Below are 14,440 nucleotides of genomic sequence, written 5' to 3'. Positions count from 1 at the left end.
GATTAAAGGGAAGGTTAAATCTGACCACAGGCTGAAACCAGGCAATGATGAACACTTATGCAAGATGTTTTTATTAACAAACTGTGGGCCAATTTCACCCTTTCAAACCTCCAGGAGTGGAGGAAATCTTCTTTATATCCCAGGCCACAATGTCATCATTAACTGTCTCACCTTAGGATTGACTGGAAAGGTGCTTGGAGATGACCGCTTTACTGACACCAATGGAAGGGTGATGCTGACCCTGTAGATCCTGGACAGGGTGACTAGCTTTTCCTGCCTCTTTCTGACTCATGATGTGATTCAGTTCTGACTACAGCTCAAAGAGAAAGTATTTGTTTTTATTAAAGTTGGTATTTGTGAAACTGAAAGTTGGTATTTGTGAAACTATGTCAAAGAACTAAATATGACTACATCTTTTTATTCATACATTTCTGAGCGTTCCAGCGTAAAAGACGAAGCAGACGGTTTTGCACGCCACATCTCCAAGTGTCCAACCCCAGATGTAGTAACAAGCCCAGAACGGGAGTCCCACAGTGAAGAGCAGGTCCGACACGGCCAAGTTGAGGATGAAGATGTTGGTCAAAGATTTGAGATTCTTGTAGTACGCAAGAGTCACAAGAACCAAGATGTTACCAATTAGACTGAGTAACACCACAATGCTGAAGAATAACGGGACAACGATGGAGCCAACTTTTGCCACGGAGTCCTTGTAACACAACTGATTCAGAATCTCATCAATATCAGTATAGATATACGTTATATCGAATAATTCTGTGTTGTTATCTGTAATGGAAAAAATTTATTATTACACATGCAGCATAAGTTTCTATTCATTCTGGTTTCTGTATTGTAATATCTCATACATGAAGAAAGGAAACTTTCTATTCTACAGAAATACCCAGAATTGCACCACTAGTAACCATGTACAATGCAGTTCATATTTTGTTAAAATAGCTTTATAAATCCATTTCAGAAATAATCGTTTATACTGATCTGTGTAATCCATTTGTTCCTCTTCAAATGGATCACTGAAAAAATGTAGCTCCTTTGTAAAACTATGTCAAAGAACTAAAAATGACTCCATCTTTTTATTCATACAGTCCTGAGCATTCACTCCCAAATAGAGAATATAACTGAACCAAGTCATACGATGGCCGAGAAGTGTGAACACAATAACAAAACCAAAAACACAATGACAATTCAGACAAACCGGAAAAGTTAGGTATAGTTTGCGAATGGAATTCTTACCGCCGATTGGAAGAGACATCTATCAATCAAAATATACAAGAATTCGGAAATTGTTTATCTAACATTATTTCTTGTACATTTGTGGAGTTCTGCATTTACTTTAAATCAGAGGTGTCTAATATTATCCACAAAGGGCCGGTGTGGGTGCGGGTATTCATTCCAGTCAAGTAGGAGCCACACCTGACTCCACCTGTTTAATCAGTTGATCTTGGCTTTCAGTAGACTCAGGTGTGGCTTCTGCTTGGTTAGAATGAATACCTGCACCTACACCAGCCCCTTGTGGATAAGACTGGACACCCTTGCTTTTTTCGATAGCACTTTAAATCTAAGAAAATATATATTTATATTTATAAGTCAATGGAATTCATTCATCACTGCTTTAAGGAAGGACATTGAAATGCCGTGATTTTGGATATTCTTATAGCGTTTCATGAAATAAAGATTAGTTTGCGATGTCTTAAAACACACCTAAAGTTTTGAAGACTAAACTGTTCCAGATTAAACGATGTAAGGAATGCTATAAGAGCAGCGCTGCGTTCATACACACACAAATCCACTTTCTATTTCCGCAGCCTGCTGGACTTCCTGTAAATCCTGAGTGACAGATGTCTACAGGTTGAAACAATCTTGAAAGCTCATAGATACACACCATGTAAACGTAATACAGCTGTGAAGCAGCTGTTTAAGCCTCTGCAGCACCTGAGAATACACATGATTCACAAGAACTTGGCATGTATAATTTTTTTTAATTTTTTATTTTTTTTTATGGTTGAGGACAGTTCCACCATTTCACATCCCTGGAATGGCCTTACAGGAAATTACAGAAAGCTAACATTGGACAATGATAGCTAGCATATGTTCTAATAGAAACAGTGTCATTTCTGATAGCTACACTTCCGAGCTTGGGAGCTGAGGCTAGTATTCGGACATGAAATTTGTACAGCAGATTTTGAAAATTCAAACCACAAATGTGTAAAAAAGGTGGAGCATTTGGGATTCCCAGAGAATCGTATATGCTTTGAAGGAATATTTAAATGTAAATGCTCGTCATCAGAACCCTACAAATGGGGGTCAGTGACCTCAGAGAGCCATCCTTAGTCTTCATCAGCAACTGGACATTTTTCTGGCTACAAAGTTGGCAAAAAAGGTTGCGATTTAACTGGTTTGGCAAATTTCTGTGAACAAATACATTGGAACACTGTGACACAATGTTATATAAGGTCAGTGTGATATTTATTGAACCATGCAGACAAATCCAAAATGTAAGCAAATCTCAAAATGATAACATGCGAGGGTCACGTGATCAACAAAATGGATAACAGAGGGTAAACAAGATCAAAACCATGGCAGAGCAAGAATAAAAATCATACGAGTGGCTTATAAAGGTGGACTGTGAGGGTGTGTAATTATGAATCAGTGCAGGAATCAGAAGCCCAGTGACTGTAAACATGGAAGTGCGGGTGTGAGTATTGGTACAGCCGTATTTGTAGGCCACTGTGTATGAAGGGAAGTGGAGCTGTGGTTCGTGTCTGTGGTGTACTCGTGTTGGTTGAGCTTTAAAAAATCTTCTGCAGAATCTCCTTTAGATCATTTCTGAATTTCACAGCAACGAAAACATAAAGCACAGGATTAAAGCAGCAGTGAGAAAACGCCAAAAATTTACAGACGTATCCGGCATAGTCGAGGTGATGCGTGACCTCACAGTCTGTGAAATACTTGACATTAAGATAGGTTAATGTTTGTAAGAAAATCACCAGGTTATAAGGAGCCCAGCCAAGAAAGAACACGACAATAATGCAGAAAATGAGTTTGATAGTACGGCGTCTTTTCTTCGTTCGTTTATTGACGATGGTCAGCAGGATGCTTATGTAGCAAAAACCCATGAACAAAAAGGCGAAAACAAAAAACAAGTTCTGTTCATACGTAAGTGCAAGGTATGCCTCTCTGGAATTGTACTCACAGTAGAGTTGGGAATCATCTTTTGGATTAGCTATGACAGAGCTGTAGATTGGGGCTGGCAATGCCGCACCGATGCTCACCACCCAACCCAGGATGGGGATTAGTGAAATACCCTGTCTTTTCTCCCAGTCTGAGTGAGGATACACCACGGCCAAGTAGCGCTGAAAGGTCATCATCATCAGGAACATGACGCTGCTGTAAAACCCAGCGTAAAAGACGAAGCAGACGGTTTTGCACGCCGCATCTCCGAGTGTCCAACCCCAGATGTAGTAACAAGCCCAGAATGGCAGTCCCACAGTGAAGAGTAGGTCCGACACGGCCAGGCTGAGGATGAAGATGTTGGTCAAAGATTTGAGATTCTCACAGAGCACAAGAATCACAAGAACCAAGATGTTACCGAAGAGACTGAACAACACCACAATGCTAAAGAATAATGGGACAACGATGGATCCAACTTTTACCACAGTGTCCTTGCGACACAATCCATCATCAGAGTCAGGTAAAGTATCATACCCATCCATCATACTGTTTTCTGAAAAATGCAAAAACACTGTCAATAAAAACATTGTAGAAGTTCTATTCTACTTCCCTTAATGCTAAATCTGTTACAGTAAGTGTTCATGCATAGAGAAAGGAACTTTTTGCTCTGATACAAAACCTGTAATTAAACACTGCACCAAATGCTGGATATCCTTCATTCAAGATTCAAGATTCAAGAGATTCATCCCATAAGAAATATTTAGCTTAATAATTAGCTTCATGTTCCTGTTTTAAAAAAATGTAGTATATACATACCTCGGAAATCCATTTGTTTCTCTCCAAAGTTGTTGTAGTAATTGTTGAAAGAGGTGGAAGGTGGGGTTTAGTCACTATGCCACTTTAGAATGACATGAAAGCATTTTTACACTAGTTCCCTAATATGTTCCCTCTCCTAAACAAAAAACGGAAGTTTGTTGTAAATCTTGTTCTCTGAGAATCACCTTGATACCTTGTTGTGTGAGTCCTGAAGTGATCATATGATGTTTTATTTGATGTAGATGTCATTGTCATGCAGCCATTGTGCCTTGAAAGCTTCTCACCAAGTTGCTGCTAGATCAACAATGGGTCTGATCGGCCAAGAAACCTGAAGGTTATCCAGCATTCACAGAACTAAAGTGCATATCTTTAGTCATTAAGCATGCTGAGGTGATATATCTGGCATGAAAAAGTGTTAGGGTTAGGGTTAGGGTTAGAACTCTGAAGTTCTGACTGGCATTTGGCAGATGATCTGTTTTACTACTTGATGACCTTCTCTGGAATTGGCAGGGTCCAGTCTCAGGCAGTGTCTAGAAATAAGTGAACAGCTAACCCCCCCTGCAACTGTATGGTTCAAAGCTGCTAATGTTGCCTATGGGGCCAGTCTGACCTACTTACTTATGGCTGTGTGCAAGTTATATTATCCACCTGGCATTTGGGTGGCATTTGGACAACCAGCTGGGCTTCTCATGACCTGAGTGCTTGAATACACAGCCAAGTCTCTCCTAACATGCTGAGGAGACCTCCACAGCATCAGCTGGTGGTTAAACTGGCCAGAGAGAAGGATCTTAGGAAGTAGCCTATGGGAGAGGACCAGGATGACAGCTTGGTCTGTGGCTTCCTTGTCTACAGTTTTGCAGAGAATTTCCTGCTGATCCTGGTGCTGTTGCTCCTGCATATGTACTAGAGATTAAATAATCTGGGAGGAGGACTGGACTCCACTTCATGTCCATGTGATGTCAATGTTTGAACTGTCCCCCAGATTTTAGCACCGGTAGGACAAATGACCACTATAGGAAACAGTATCTTCAGAAAGAGGCAGTGGTGGCTCAAGTGGTTAAGGCTCTGGGTTGTTGACTGGAAGATCAGCGGTTCAAGCTCCAGCACCGCCAAGTTGCCACTGTTGGGCCCTTGAGCAAGGCCCTTAACCCTCTCTGCTTCAGGGGCGCCGTATCATGGCTGACCCTGCACTCTGACCCCAACCTCCAAGGATGGGATATGCGAAGAAAGAATTTCACTGTGCTGTAATGTATATGTGACAAATAAAGGCTGTTTCTGTTTCTGAGATTGCATGTAAACTTTATTTTCTTTCTCAAGTATTGCAAGGGTAAAAAGACTATAGGGAAACTAATGCTTGTCTGCATCTCTGACACATACTCTGTCATCTAAGAGAGAGAGAAATGGCTTGTTAATAAGCACCCCAAATAAGCAACGATTCGCATACACCTGCTGCAGGTTCCTGCTAAACCACTCCCCCATGTGTAACTACCGAAATAATGTTCTATTCCCCCTTCTAACCACCAGAGGTAGTAAGAATCACCTCTGATTGACCAAGAACCCTGAAGGTTATCCAGCATTCACAGATCCATAGTGTATCAGTTTAGTCATTAAGAATTCTGAAGTGGTATATCTGCCATGATAAAGTGGTTACTAGACATCTGATCCTCAGCCAATTAGATGCCATCTGTCAGCAAGTCCGATTGGTGGCACTGGACCTACTCTGAAGTTCCAAAGGGAGTTGGCAGATAATCTGTTTCACTGCTAAATCACCTCAATGTCCTTGCCATAATGTGTAGAGGACACCACTTTAGGATTGACTAGAAAGAGTTGTTTCTATCATTTTCAGATATAAATGTTGCCATTTTATTAGTCTTATGCTGGTAAGTAATGACCAGAAGAAAGAATCTTTTTGAGTAGACTGGCCTGGTTGCCAGTGGATGCTTTCTGAACAACCTGCCCATGTATTTTTGATGATTAAAGTTATTATAATACTTATTTTTTAACCCTAGTTCTCTGTGTAGCTCTGTGTTTTATGTAGCACCAGGGTCCTGGAGGAATCATTACACTGTGTACTGCATCAGCTGTATATGGTTAAAATGACAATAAAAGCCTCTTGACTTGACAAGAGTTTAAAGAGAAGTATTTTACATCTACAGCAGAAGCCTAAATAGGATAATCTTTTTATTTGTGTATTCTTGAGAATTTGCCTCCACATATAATATCAAATCCAGATCCAGTCAGTTCTGTGAGTTTGTTGATAAGACACTCAGTCCCCCATGACAAAAATAAAAGTTCTAATTACTTCCTGCTTACATAATGCTAAGTGTGGTTTTGTTTTATTTCACATGTTTCCTGTTGGTTTTATTGAAGTGTTGTGTCAAACAGTTTCAGCCCGAAACAAAGGAAGACAACAAGTCCAAAGATTTATTGATTTATTATTTACAGTGGAAAAATCTGCTCGGCTGTGACACATTTGTACAAACTGTTTGAAACTGAATAGTCATGTAGGATGTGGAAACAGTATATTATGAGCCAGAATGAATTCTGAACCAGACCAATGTCTATTTATTTGCAAATTGATTAGGAAGTCTGAGTTCCTGTACTGTATCAGATGCCTTTAAAATCCACTCATGCACATTTATCATATTTTTCTTGAGAATATTATAAGACCATATTAAAGTGATTAGCCTTTTAAATAAGGCACCAGTGAAATTAGGTGTTGTCATGCTGTCATTTAACAAAGAAAACATAACCTCCAGACATCCACTTTTAATATGATTACACTTTTTCACTGTACAGTATATGTTACATAACCTCTACATGTTTAAGCATTGGATAAATCGTTTGCTCAGACCGTCGTGGAATTGCGTTTGCAGTTGTTGCTGTTTGAACACACAGAGCCGTGAGACAGAATGGTGCCGGTTCGTGTATGCTGTATGTCCATGTTCGGAGCGGTTTGAAAAATCTTCCGCAGAATCCCCTTTACATGATTCCTGAATTTAACACCAACGAAAACATAAAACACGGGATTAAGGCAGCAGTGCGAAAATGCCAGCAGCTTGCAGATGTATTCGGCGTAGTCGAGATGGTGCGAGACGTCACACCTCGTGAAATAATTGATCTGATGATGAGTAAAGGTGTGCAGAAAAATCACCAGGTTATAAGGAGCCCAACCAAGAAAGAACACGACTACGATGCAGAAGATGAGTTTGATAGTACGATGTCTCTTGTTCGTTCGTGTATTGAAGATGGTCTGCAGGATTTTTGTGTAGCAGAACCCCATGAACAAAAAGGCGAAAACAAAAAACACGTTCTGTTCGTACGTAATGGCCAAATATGCACCAGTGGAATTGTACTCACAGTAAAGTTTTTGAGGGTCTCCTGGGTCAGCCTGGACTGAGCTGTAGATTGGGGCCGGCACTGCGGCAGCGATGCTCACTACCCAAGTGATGATGGTGATCAGTGAAAAACCATGTCCTCTTTCCCAGTCTGAGAGAGGGTGCACCACAGCCATGTAGCGCTGAAAGGTCATCATCATCAGGAACATGACGCTGCTGTAAAATCCAGCGTAAAAGACGAAGCAGACAGTTTTGCACGCCACATCTCCGAGTGTCCAACCCCAGATGTAGTAACAAGCCCAGAACGGCAGTCCCACAGTGAAGAGCAGGTCCGACACGGCCAGGTTGAGGATGTAAATGTTGGTCAACAATTTAAGATTCTCATAAAGCACTAGAATCACAAGAACCAAGATGTTACCAATTAGACTGAGCAACACCACAATGCTGAAGAAAAACGGGACAACGATGGAGCCAACTTTTGCCACGGCGTCCTTGCGACACAATCCGTTTTCGATGTCCAGTATATTGGCATAATAATAATCCGTACTGTTTTCTGGAAAACAAAAACATTATTAGCAACATAACTCTATTATCCCACCTTAAAGGCTAAATCTGTTACAATGAGCTCTTCATTTTTAAAACAGGAACTTATTGTTCTAAAACCATGTTACATTTACATTAACAGAGAAGTGACACAATACTTCAAGTGTGTTAAATTCCAGTGAACCTTAAATGTACGACATTATCAGTTAAATAATCACAATAATTATAGTTTAATATACCCATTTTATGTCTGTAATTCCTGCTCCAGTTTGGTTCAATTTCTTAAATCTTCCTTGTAAATCCAAAGAATGACAAAAATATTTTAGCTTCTTTATAGTTCTCTCTTCTTCTGAAACCCCTCTTCTTCTGACCAAAAGATGAAGGTGTAAAATTTAAAAAGTTAAATCCTCCAAAGTGACCTGAATGCCTGGGTTTTTATGTAGATGATGAGCTTTAAAATCAATATCCCACCCCCAGCATCACCACAGGTGTTTAAATAATAAGGAAGTTCAATATGCTAAGCCAAAAAAAGTGATGCACTTCACACACCCTGCACTGCACCCCCAGCTTGTTTCCTGATCTTCTAGCGCTGCTCGACTGATCCCACCATCTCTCAGGGAAGAAGGAAGGTACACATCGAGACTCTTCTGTTCTGGCATCTGGTTGGTGGAATGAACTTCCTCTAGATATAAAATCAGCTTAAGCACTTCAACCAGCATCAAAATGTTCTCTATGTGCATTTCTTGCTATGTTACCTCCCAACACAGTATTCAGACTGATAGTATCAGACTGAAGTCTGTGACATAATCAGCCAGCATTGATGCATTCACTGATAGAGACTTTCAAGCCCTTCTGGATAAGATTTTGGATCTGCTCTGGCTAAGAACATCTGCTAAATGCCATAAATGTAAAAAGAAATGTTTTGTTCACCCTATGTAGGGACAATAGAAATGAAATGTAAATATAAATCCAAACATAAGGTGGAACAGTCAGTAAGGCCTTTCATCAACATGAAAAGATGCACTATTTTTGTCTTAGTAACATGGAGATAGAGAGAGAGAAAGCGAAACAGGTTGGTGAGCTATAAACAACTGCTTATAACGTAAGTGGTAACAGGAATTTGTGACAGTGAATGTAAATATAAAGGAATAAAAACTACAATATGTGGTTCTTGAATCATTACACATAACACAGTAATTAATTAAGACACACACACACATTCCACATTCACAACTGCAGGCTATTTTGACTCACCAGTCCATCTAATGGCATGTTTTTGGAAGCTGGAAAGAAACCAAATAACCCAGAGGAAACTGTGTAGAACTTCACAGAGTGTTAACCGAAGCTCTGACTCGAACCTGGGACCCTGGACATCAAGTTAGTAACTTACAAACAGCAAGCAAAAAAAAAGGATGACAGAAATACATACTATAACAAATGCATAACTTGACAAAAAAAAAAAAAAACATTAGCAATAATCTGAAGAGTTTTAGGCTTTTCTTGGTATTTATCTATTTGAGAATATTCATATGGAAAAACTCTGTTTAGCTCAAATTTGTGTATCATTGTGGGAGTATGTGAACTCATTAAAACTGTTGTTTACTCTGTGTCTTTATATGAGAAGTAGTGTTACATCACATAACTTTACAAATAAAGTTAGTTGACAAAAGGTGCAGCTAAAATTGCTTGCTGGAAATTCTACTATTACCAAAACTGGAATATTTCTGAATTTCCTTATTTATTTTATATATATATATATATATATATATATATATATATATATATATATATATATATATATATATATATATATATATATATATATATATACACTATATTGCCAAAAGTATTCGCCCATCCAAATAATCAGAATCAGGTGTTCCAATCACTTCCATGGCCACAGGTGTATAAAATCAAGCACCTAGGCATGCAGACTGTTTTTCCAAACATTTGTGAAAGAATGGGTCGCTCTCAGGAGCTCAGTGAATTCCAGCGTGGAACTGTGATAGGATGCCACCTGTGCAACAAATCCAGTCGTGAAATTTCCTCGCTCCTAAATATTCCACAGTCAACTGTCAGCTGTATTATAAGAACGTGGAAGTGTTTGGGAACGACAGCAACTCAGCCACCAAGTGGTAGGCCACGTAAACTGATGGAGCGGGGTCAGCGGATGCTGAGGCGCATAGTGCGAAGAGGTCGCCAACTTTCTGCAGAGTCGATCGCTACAGACCTCCAAACTTCATGTGGCCTTCAGATTAGCTCAAGAACAGTGCGCAGAGAGCTTCATGGAATGGTTTCCATGGCCGAGCAGCTGCATCCAAGCCATACATCACCAAGTGCAATGCAAAGCGTCGGATGCAGTGGTGTAAAGCACGCCGCCACTGGACTCTAGAGCAGTGGAGACACGTTCTCTGGAGTGACGAATCCCACTTCTCCATCTGGCAATCTGATGGACGAGTCTGGGTTTGGCGGTTGCCAGGAGAACGGTACTTGTCTGACTGCATCTGACTGTAAAGTTTGGTGGAGGGGGATTATGGTGTGGGGTTGTTTTTCAGGAGCTGGGCTTGGCCCCTTAGTTCCAGTGAAAGGAACTCTGAATGCTTCAGCATACCAAGACATTTTGAACAATTCCATGCTCCCAACTTTGTGGGAACAGTTTGGAGCTGGCCCCTTCCTCTTCCAACATGACTGTGCACCAGTGACCAAAGCAAGGTCCATAAAGACATGGATGACAGAGTCTGGTGTGGATGAACTTGACTGGCCTGCACAGAGTCCTGACCTCAACCCGATAGAACACCTTTGGGATGAATTAGAGCGGAGACTGAGAGCCAGGCCTTCTCGTCCAACATCAGTGTGTGACCTCACAAATGCGCTTCTGGAAGAATGGTCAAAAATTCCCATAAACACACTCCTAAACCTTGTGGACAGCCTTCCCAGAAGAGTTGAAGCTGTTATAGCTGCAAAGGGTGGACCGACGTCATATTGAACCCTATGGATTAGGAATGGGATGTCACTTAAGTTCATATGCGAGTCAAGGCAGGTGAGCGAATACTTTTGGCAATATATATATATATATATATATATATATATATATATATATATATATTTATCAAATAAATATCTATTAAATAAATAAAACAAACAACAACAACTATAATAATAATAATAATAATAATAATAATAATAATAATATTGTGGAAAGGGGAAATGCCAAAAAGCTTAGAGATGTGATCTGCGCTTTTGAAGACTCCAAGAGAGTTTTTAAATTTAAATTTTTTTGTTGTTGTATTTGTGCCAGGTTTGTAAAACGCTTGTTGATTCCTGTTTCAAAACAACAACAACAACAACAACAACAACACCGTGCCGGCTTCAGCTGTCATATGACGTCTCTTCAGCGCAACTAAGCATGCTTCTTTTCCTATTGGCTGAGAGACCTCAGTGGGCGGGTCATCAAACACGGAATAAGAAACATGGCATTATTTCGACGGTATTTTCTCAACTTTTCACTCGTGAAGAAATAGTTTTCTAAACTTTTTTAAAACGCCCTGTGGTGTTTCACACAATATTTCATTCCTAAATGCTTAGTAACCTTTGTTTTTAAAATGTTTACGGCTGTAACTTTGACCTGTCAATCAAAAAGGTTGACAAGGCTAGCAAGTTTGTTCACCCATTGTAAACATCGTCCAGGCTCGAGCGCTCCGAAAGTATGTTAAAGTTTTGTGGGCCTTTAACTTTAACCTTTAAACAAGCGGATTGTTTTCTTCACGGTGCTTTACGCTGTTGTTTGTGTCTGTTAAACTGTAAATTTGTTAAACTGTAAACAAACACTCACTGTTTCAGTTTCTCAGGGTTTCAGTGTTGTTTTGAATACAAGCCAATTTGGGAAGAAATTAATTTCATCCCAAAAAAATCCCACTTACAAGTCGTATTTTCTCCGGATAATTCTTATTTAATATATAAATAACGGCCTAATTTACTAGTTGCATGTTATGTAAAAGCTTAAAACTGTGTCTAAAAATTGATTTATACCTCAAATGTATTTATAACTAAGTTATGCCTTCTTAATAAATCATAATGACTTGCGTAGTAACGAGACAATCTAGTCGTAACTTGGATTGAGTCTGAGATATATCAGCGCAATTCATAATAAATTAAAAATAAATCATTTCCCTCACTTGCCTGTAGCCTGGGCGAGCTGCTTATTATTAAACAAATCCTTATCCCATTCCTACGACTTAATGGATTCGTTCCTTGGTGAAAGAGGCACTAACCTCAGAGACAGTCTGATTTCAGGGAGACGTCTTTTTGTGTGAGTATATGAAGCTGTACTTGTGTAAATTTTAATATAAATAACGTTTTATGTGTTTATTCCACTCAGTAGCAGACCACCAATGACTTCTTGACCCGGCTTGCCAGGGAGCGAGCAGGACCATGGCGTCGGCTGGGGAGGGCCAGCTCCAGAGGATCATCAGAGATCTGCATGGTAACTCAAGTGTTTGTGTGTTTTGAGAGAAAAAGACATCCATGTACATGAATGAAACATATCATAAGATCCACACCATAAAGAATAAAAGGACATTCAGCCTGACAAGGATCGGGGGTGAAAAAAGGGTTCATAGTTCATCCTTCACTGTCATCTTTATGCTTTCACTGAATGATTAAGAGAGAAATGAAGGAGGATGGCCCTGCGATGGACTGGCGACCTGTCCAGGGTGTACCCCTGCCTTTCGCCCTATGTGCACTGGGATAGGCTCCAGCAGACCCCCGTGACCCTAATTAGGAATAAGCGGGTATAGACAATGGATGGATGGATGGATGAAGGAGGATGGAGTAATGGCTTAAAGCGTGATAGTTTGCAACCAGTTCCTCTCTTTAGCTGTTGAATGTTCTTACTGTTGATTGGCTGCAGTTCATTTTGTTGTTACGTCTGTTTATTTCACCTCGATGATATAAACTAAATTCTCGATTCTTATTGATGTTGATTGTTGTTAAATTTCTACAGCACCAACTCTTACCAGACCTGTACTGTATTCCAGGATCTGACTCCATGGCAATGCCGGAGCAGGATTAAACGTTTCCTGAAAGTTTCCTGAAAATTGTTAGTAAGTAGTTAATTAATTGTTAGTAACAGTCTGTCCTACATTTTGCTCAACAGATGCCGTGTCAGAGCTCACCAAAGAGTATAAAGAGAGTGGAGAGCCCATCACAGACGACAGCAACAACCTGCATAAGTTCTCCTACAAGCTCGAGTACCTGCTGCAGGTTCGGGTTTTCTGCTACATAACAAACACATACACACACACACACACACACACAGCTCTAGACGTCATCTTTTGCAGCTGGATTGATTGACCCGGTCCAGTGGTTTGTTTCATTTTATTAAAGCAGCACTTTGTTCTTTTACACAGTTTGACCAGAAGGACAAGACCACACTTTTAGGCACGAAGAAAGATTACTGGGACTATTTTAGCGACTGTCTGGCCAAAATCAAAGGAGCCAACGATGGTATTCGCTTTGTCAAGTCCATTTCTGAGGTAGAATCTAACCACTTCCTCACACATTCATCCGTTTATTCATCCACCACATGGCGGCTACATGGGTCTGATCCCACACTGAAAAAAACCCCATCTAAATAAATAATAAAATAAAATAAAATGTCAAATTTATTTACTATTACTTATTCTAAGTTTACTAGTTAACCAAATGTAACATTATTGACTCAGTTCAAGATATTTTAACTAAGCCAACACTTTTTTTTGTTTGTTTGTTTATTACACTTCCTTGTTGTGCTGATTTGTTCAAATCCAAAGGTCACAGTAAAATATTGGTGCTTCCTTATAGTTACGCTGACACAAAGAAACATTTCTTTAAATGTCAGGTTCTCTCATGTAAAAGCTTTATTACAGAACAGGACAAACTACCTGCTTGTCTCGGCTTGATCTTTAAATCCTGGCAAGAATAAATCTTGTTCTTTAATGGGAAACTAATCAGTGACTCATTCCAAACAGCAGCACATCCTGAGGTGTTTTTATCCCCATTATGACAGAATGACACTTTTTACTTGCTTTTACGTGATTAGTTACGTTCAACATTGTGAACATATTAAATAAACCTCGACAATTTCACCATATCATCAATTACACACATTTTTTTTTATTATTGCACAAGTTGCTGTGCAAGCTTTTCCGTATAAGAGTTCATATACAGCTCTGGAAAAATCTAAGAGACCACTGCCCAGTCTCCAGATTTGAACCCTATTGAGAACCCCTGGAATGTCATCAAGAGGAAGATGGACGATCACAAACCATCAAGCAAAGCTGAGCTGTTTTTTGCAAAAAGAGTGGTATAAAATTCCCCAACAGCAATGTGAAAAACTGGTGGAGAGCATGGAGCCAAAACGCATGCAAATCGTTTACAAATGTTTACAAATTATTTGCATTTTGTTTTATTTGAGTTATTAAAGCTCTGCAAATACTGCACGATCTTGGGTTATTTTGATGTGTTGTCATTTCCTTTAAATATACACTCTAATGTATTAGGAGCAAAAGGATGCCACA

The 14,440-nt window shown here is 39.6% G+C and overlaps 3 protein-coding genes across 7 annotated transcripts in view; 1 reads left to right on the top strand and 2 right to left on the bottom strand.

The window, feature by feature from the left end:
- Positions 1-2,021: 2,021 nt before the first annotated feature.
- On the bottom strand, positions 2,022-3,897 carry LOC131366217 (chemokine XC receptor 1-like). The gene has a single exon (XM_058410474.1). It carries the CDS (start codon positions 3,771-3,773, stop codon positions 2,805-2,807), a length of 969 nt encoding a protein of 322 aa, XP_058266457.1. The 5' UTR covers positions 3,774-3,897; the 3' UTR covers positions 2,022-2,804.
- A 2,555-nt stretch (positions 3,898-6,452) lies between these two features.
- On the bottom strand, positions 6,453-8,369 carry LOC131366215 (chemokine XC receptor 1-like). The gene is made up of 2 exons (XM_058410469.1): positions 8,123-8,369; positions 6,453-7,893 (listed from the first exon to the last, which is right to left on the bottom strand). Exons 1-2 carry the CDS (start codon positions 8,124-8,126, stop codon positions 6,851-6,853), a joined length of 1,047 nt encoding a protein of 348 aa, XP_058266452.1. The 5' UTR covers positions 8,127-8,369; the 3' UTR covers positions 6,453-6,850.
- Positions 8,370-11,318: 2,949 nt separating this feature from the next.
- fyco1a (FYVE and coiled-coil domain autophagy adaptor 1a) overlaps positions 11,319-14,440 on the top strand; it is a 35,669-nt gene continuing 32,547 nt past the window's right edge. For 2 of the 5 annotated variants that reach the window (XM_058410447.1, XM_058410442.1), the window contains exons 1-4: positions 11,400-11,587; positions 12,262-12,366; positions 13,039-13,145; positions 13,292-13,417. In XM_058410447.1, coding sequence (XP_058266430.1) covers positions 12,315-12,366; positions 13,039-13,145; positions 13,292-13,417 — 285 coding nt within the window. In that variant the 5' untranslated portion in view covers positions 11,400-11,587; positions 12,262-12,314. Of the gene's footprint in view, positions 11,371-11,399; positions 11,588-12,261; positions 12,367-13,038; positions 13,146-13,291; positions 13,418-14,440 lie in introns of those variants that run through there. The other 3 variants (XM_058410445.1, XM_058410446.1, XM_058410443.1) reach the window with 3 other exon arrangements.

This window comes from Hemibagrus wyckioides, linkage group LG15 (assembly GCF_019097595.1).
Source record: "Hemibagrus wyckioides isolate EC202008001 linkage group LG15, SWU_Hwy_1.0, whole genome shotgun sequence".
NCBI classification, from domain to species: Eukaryota; Metazoa; Chordata; class Actinopteri; order Siluriformes; family Bagridae; genus Hemibagrus; species Hemibagrus wyckioides.
Note: the sequence above shows the minus strand (reverse complement) of the source record. Positions and strands in the feature narration are given on the sequence as shown.

Coding starts and splice junctions, on each gene's coding strand:
- LOC131366217 (XM_058410474.1), bottom strand. CDS start 3,773: ATGTTTTTATTGACAGTGTTTTTGCATTTTTCAGAAAACAGTATGATG.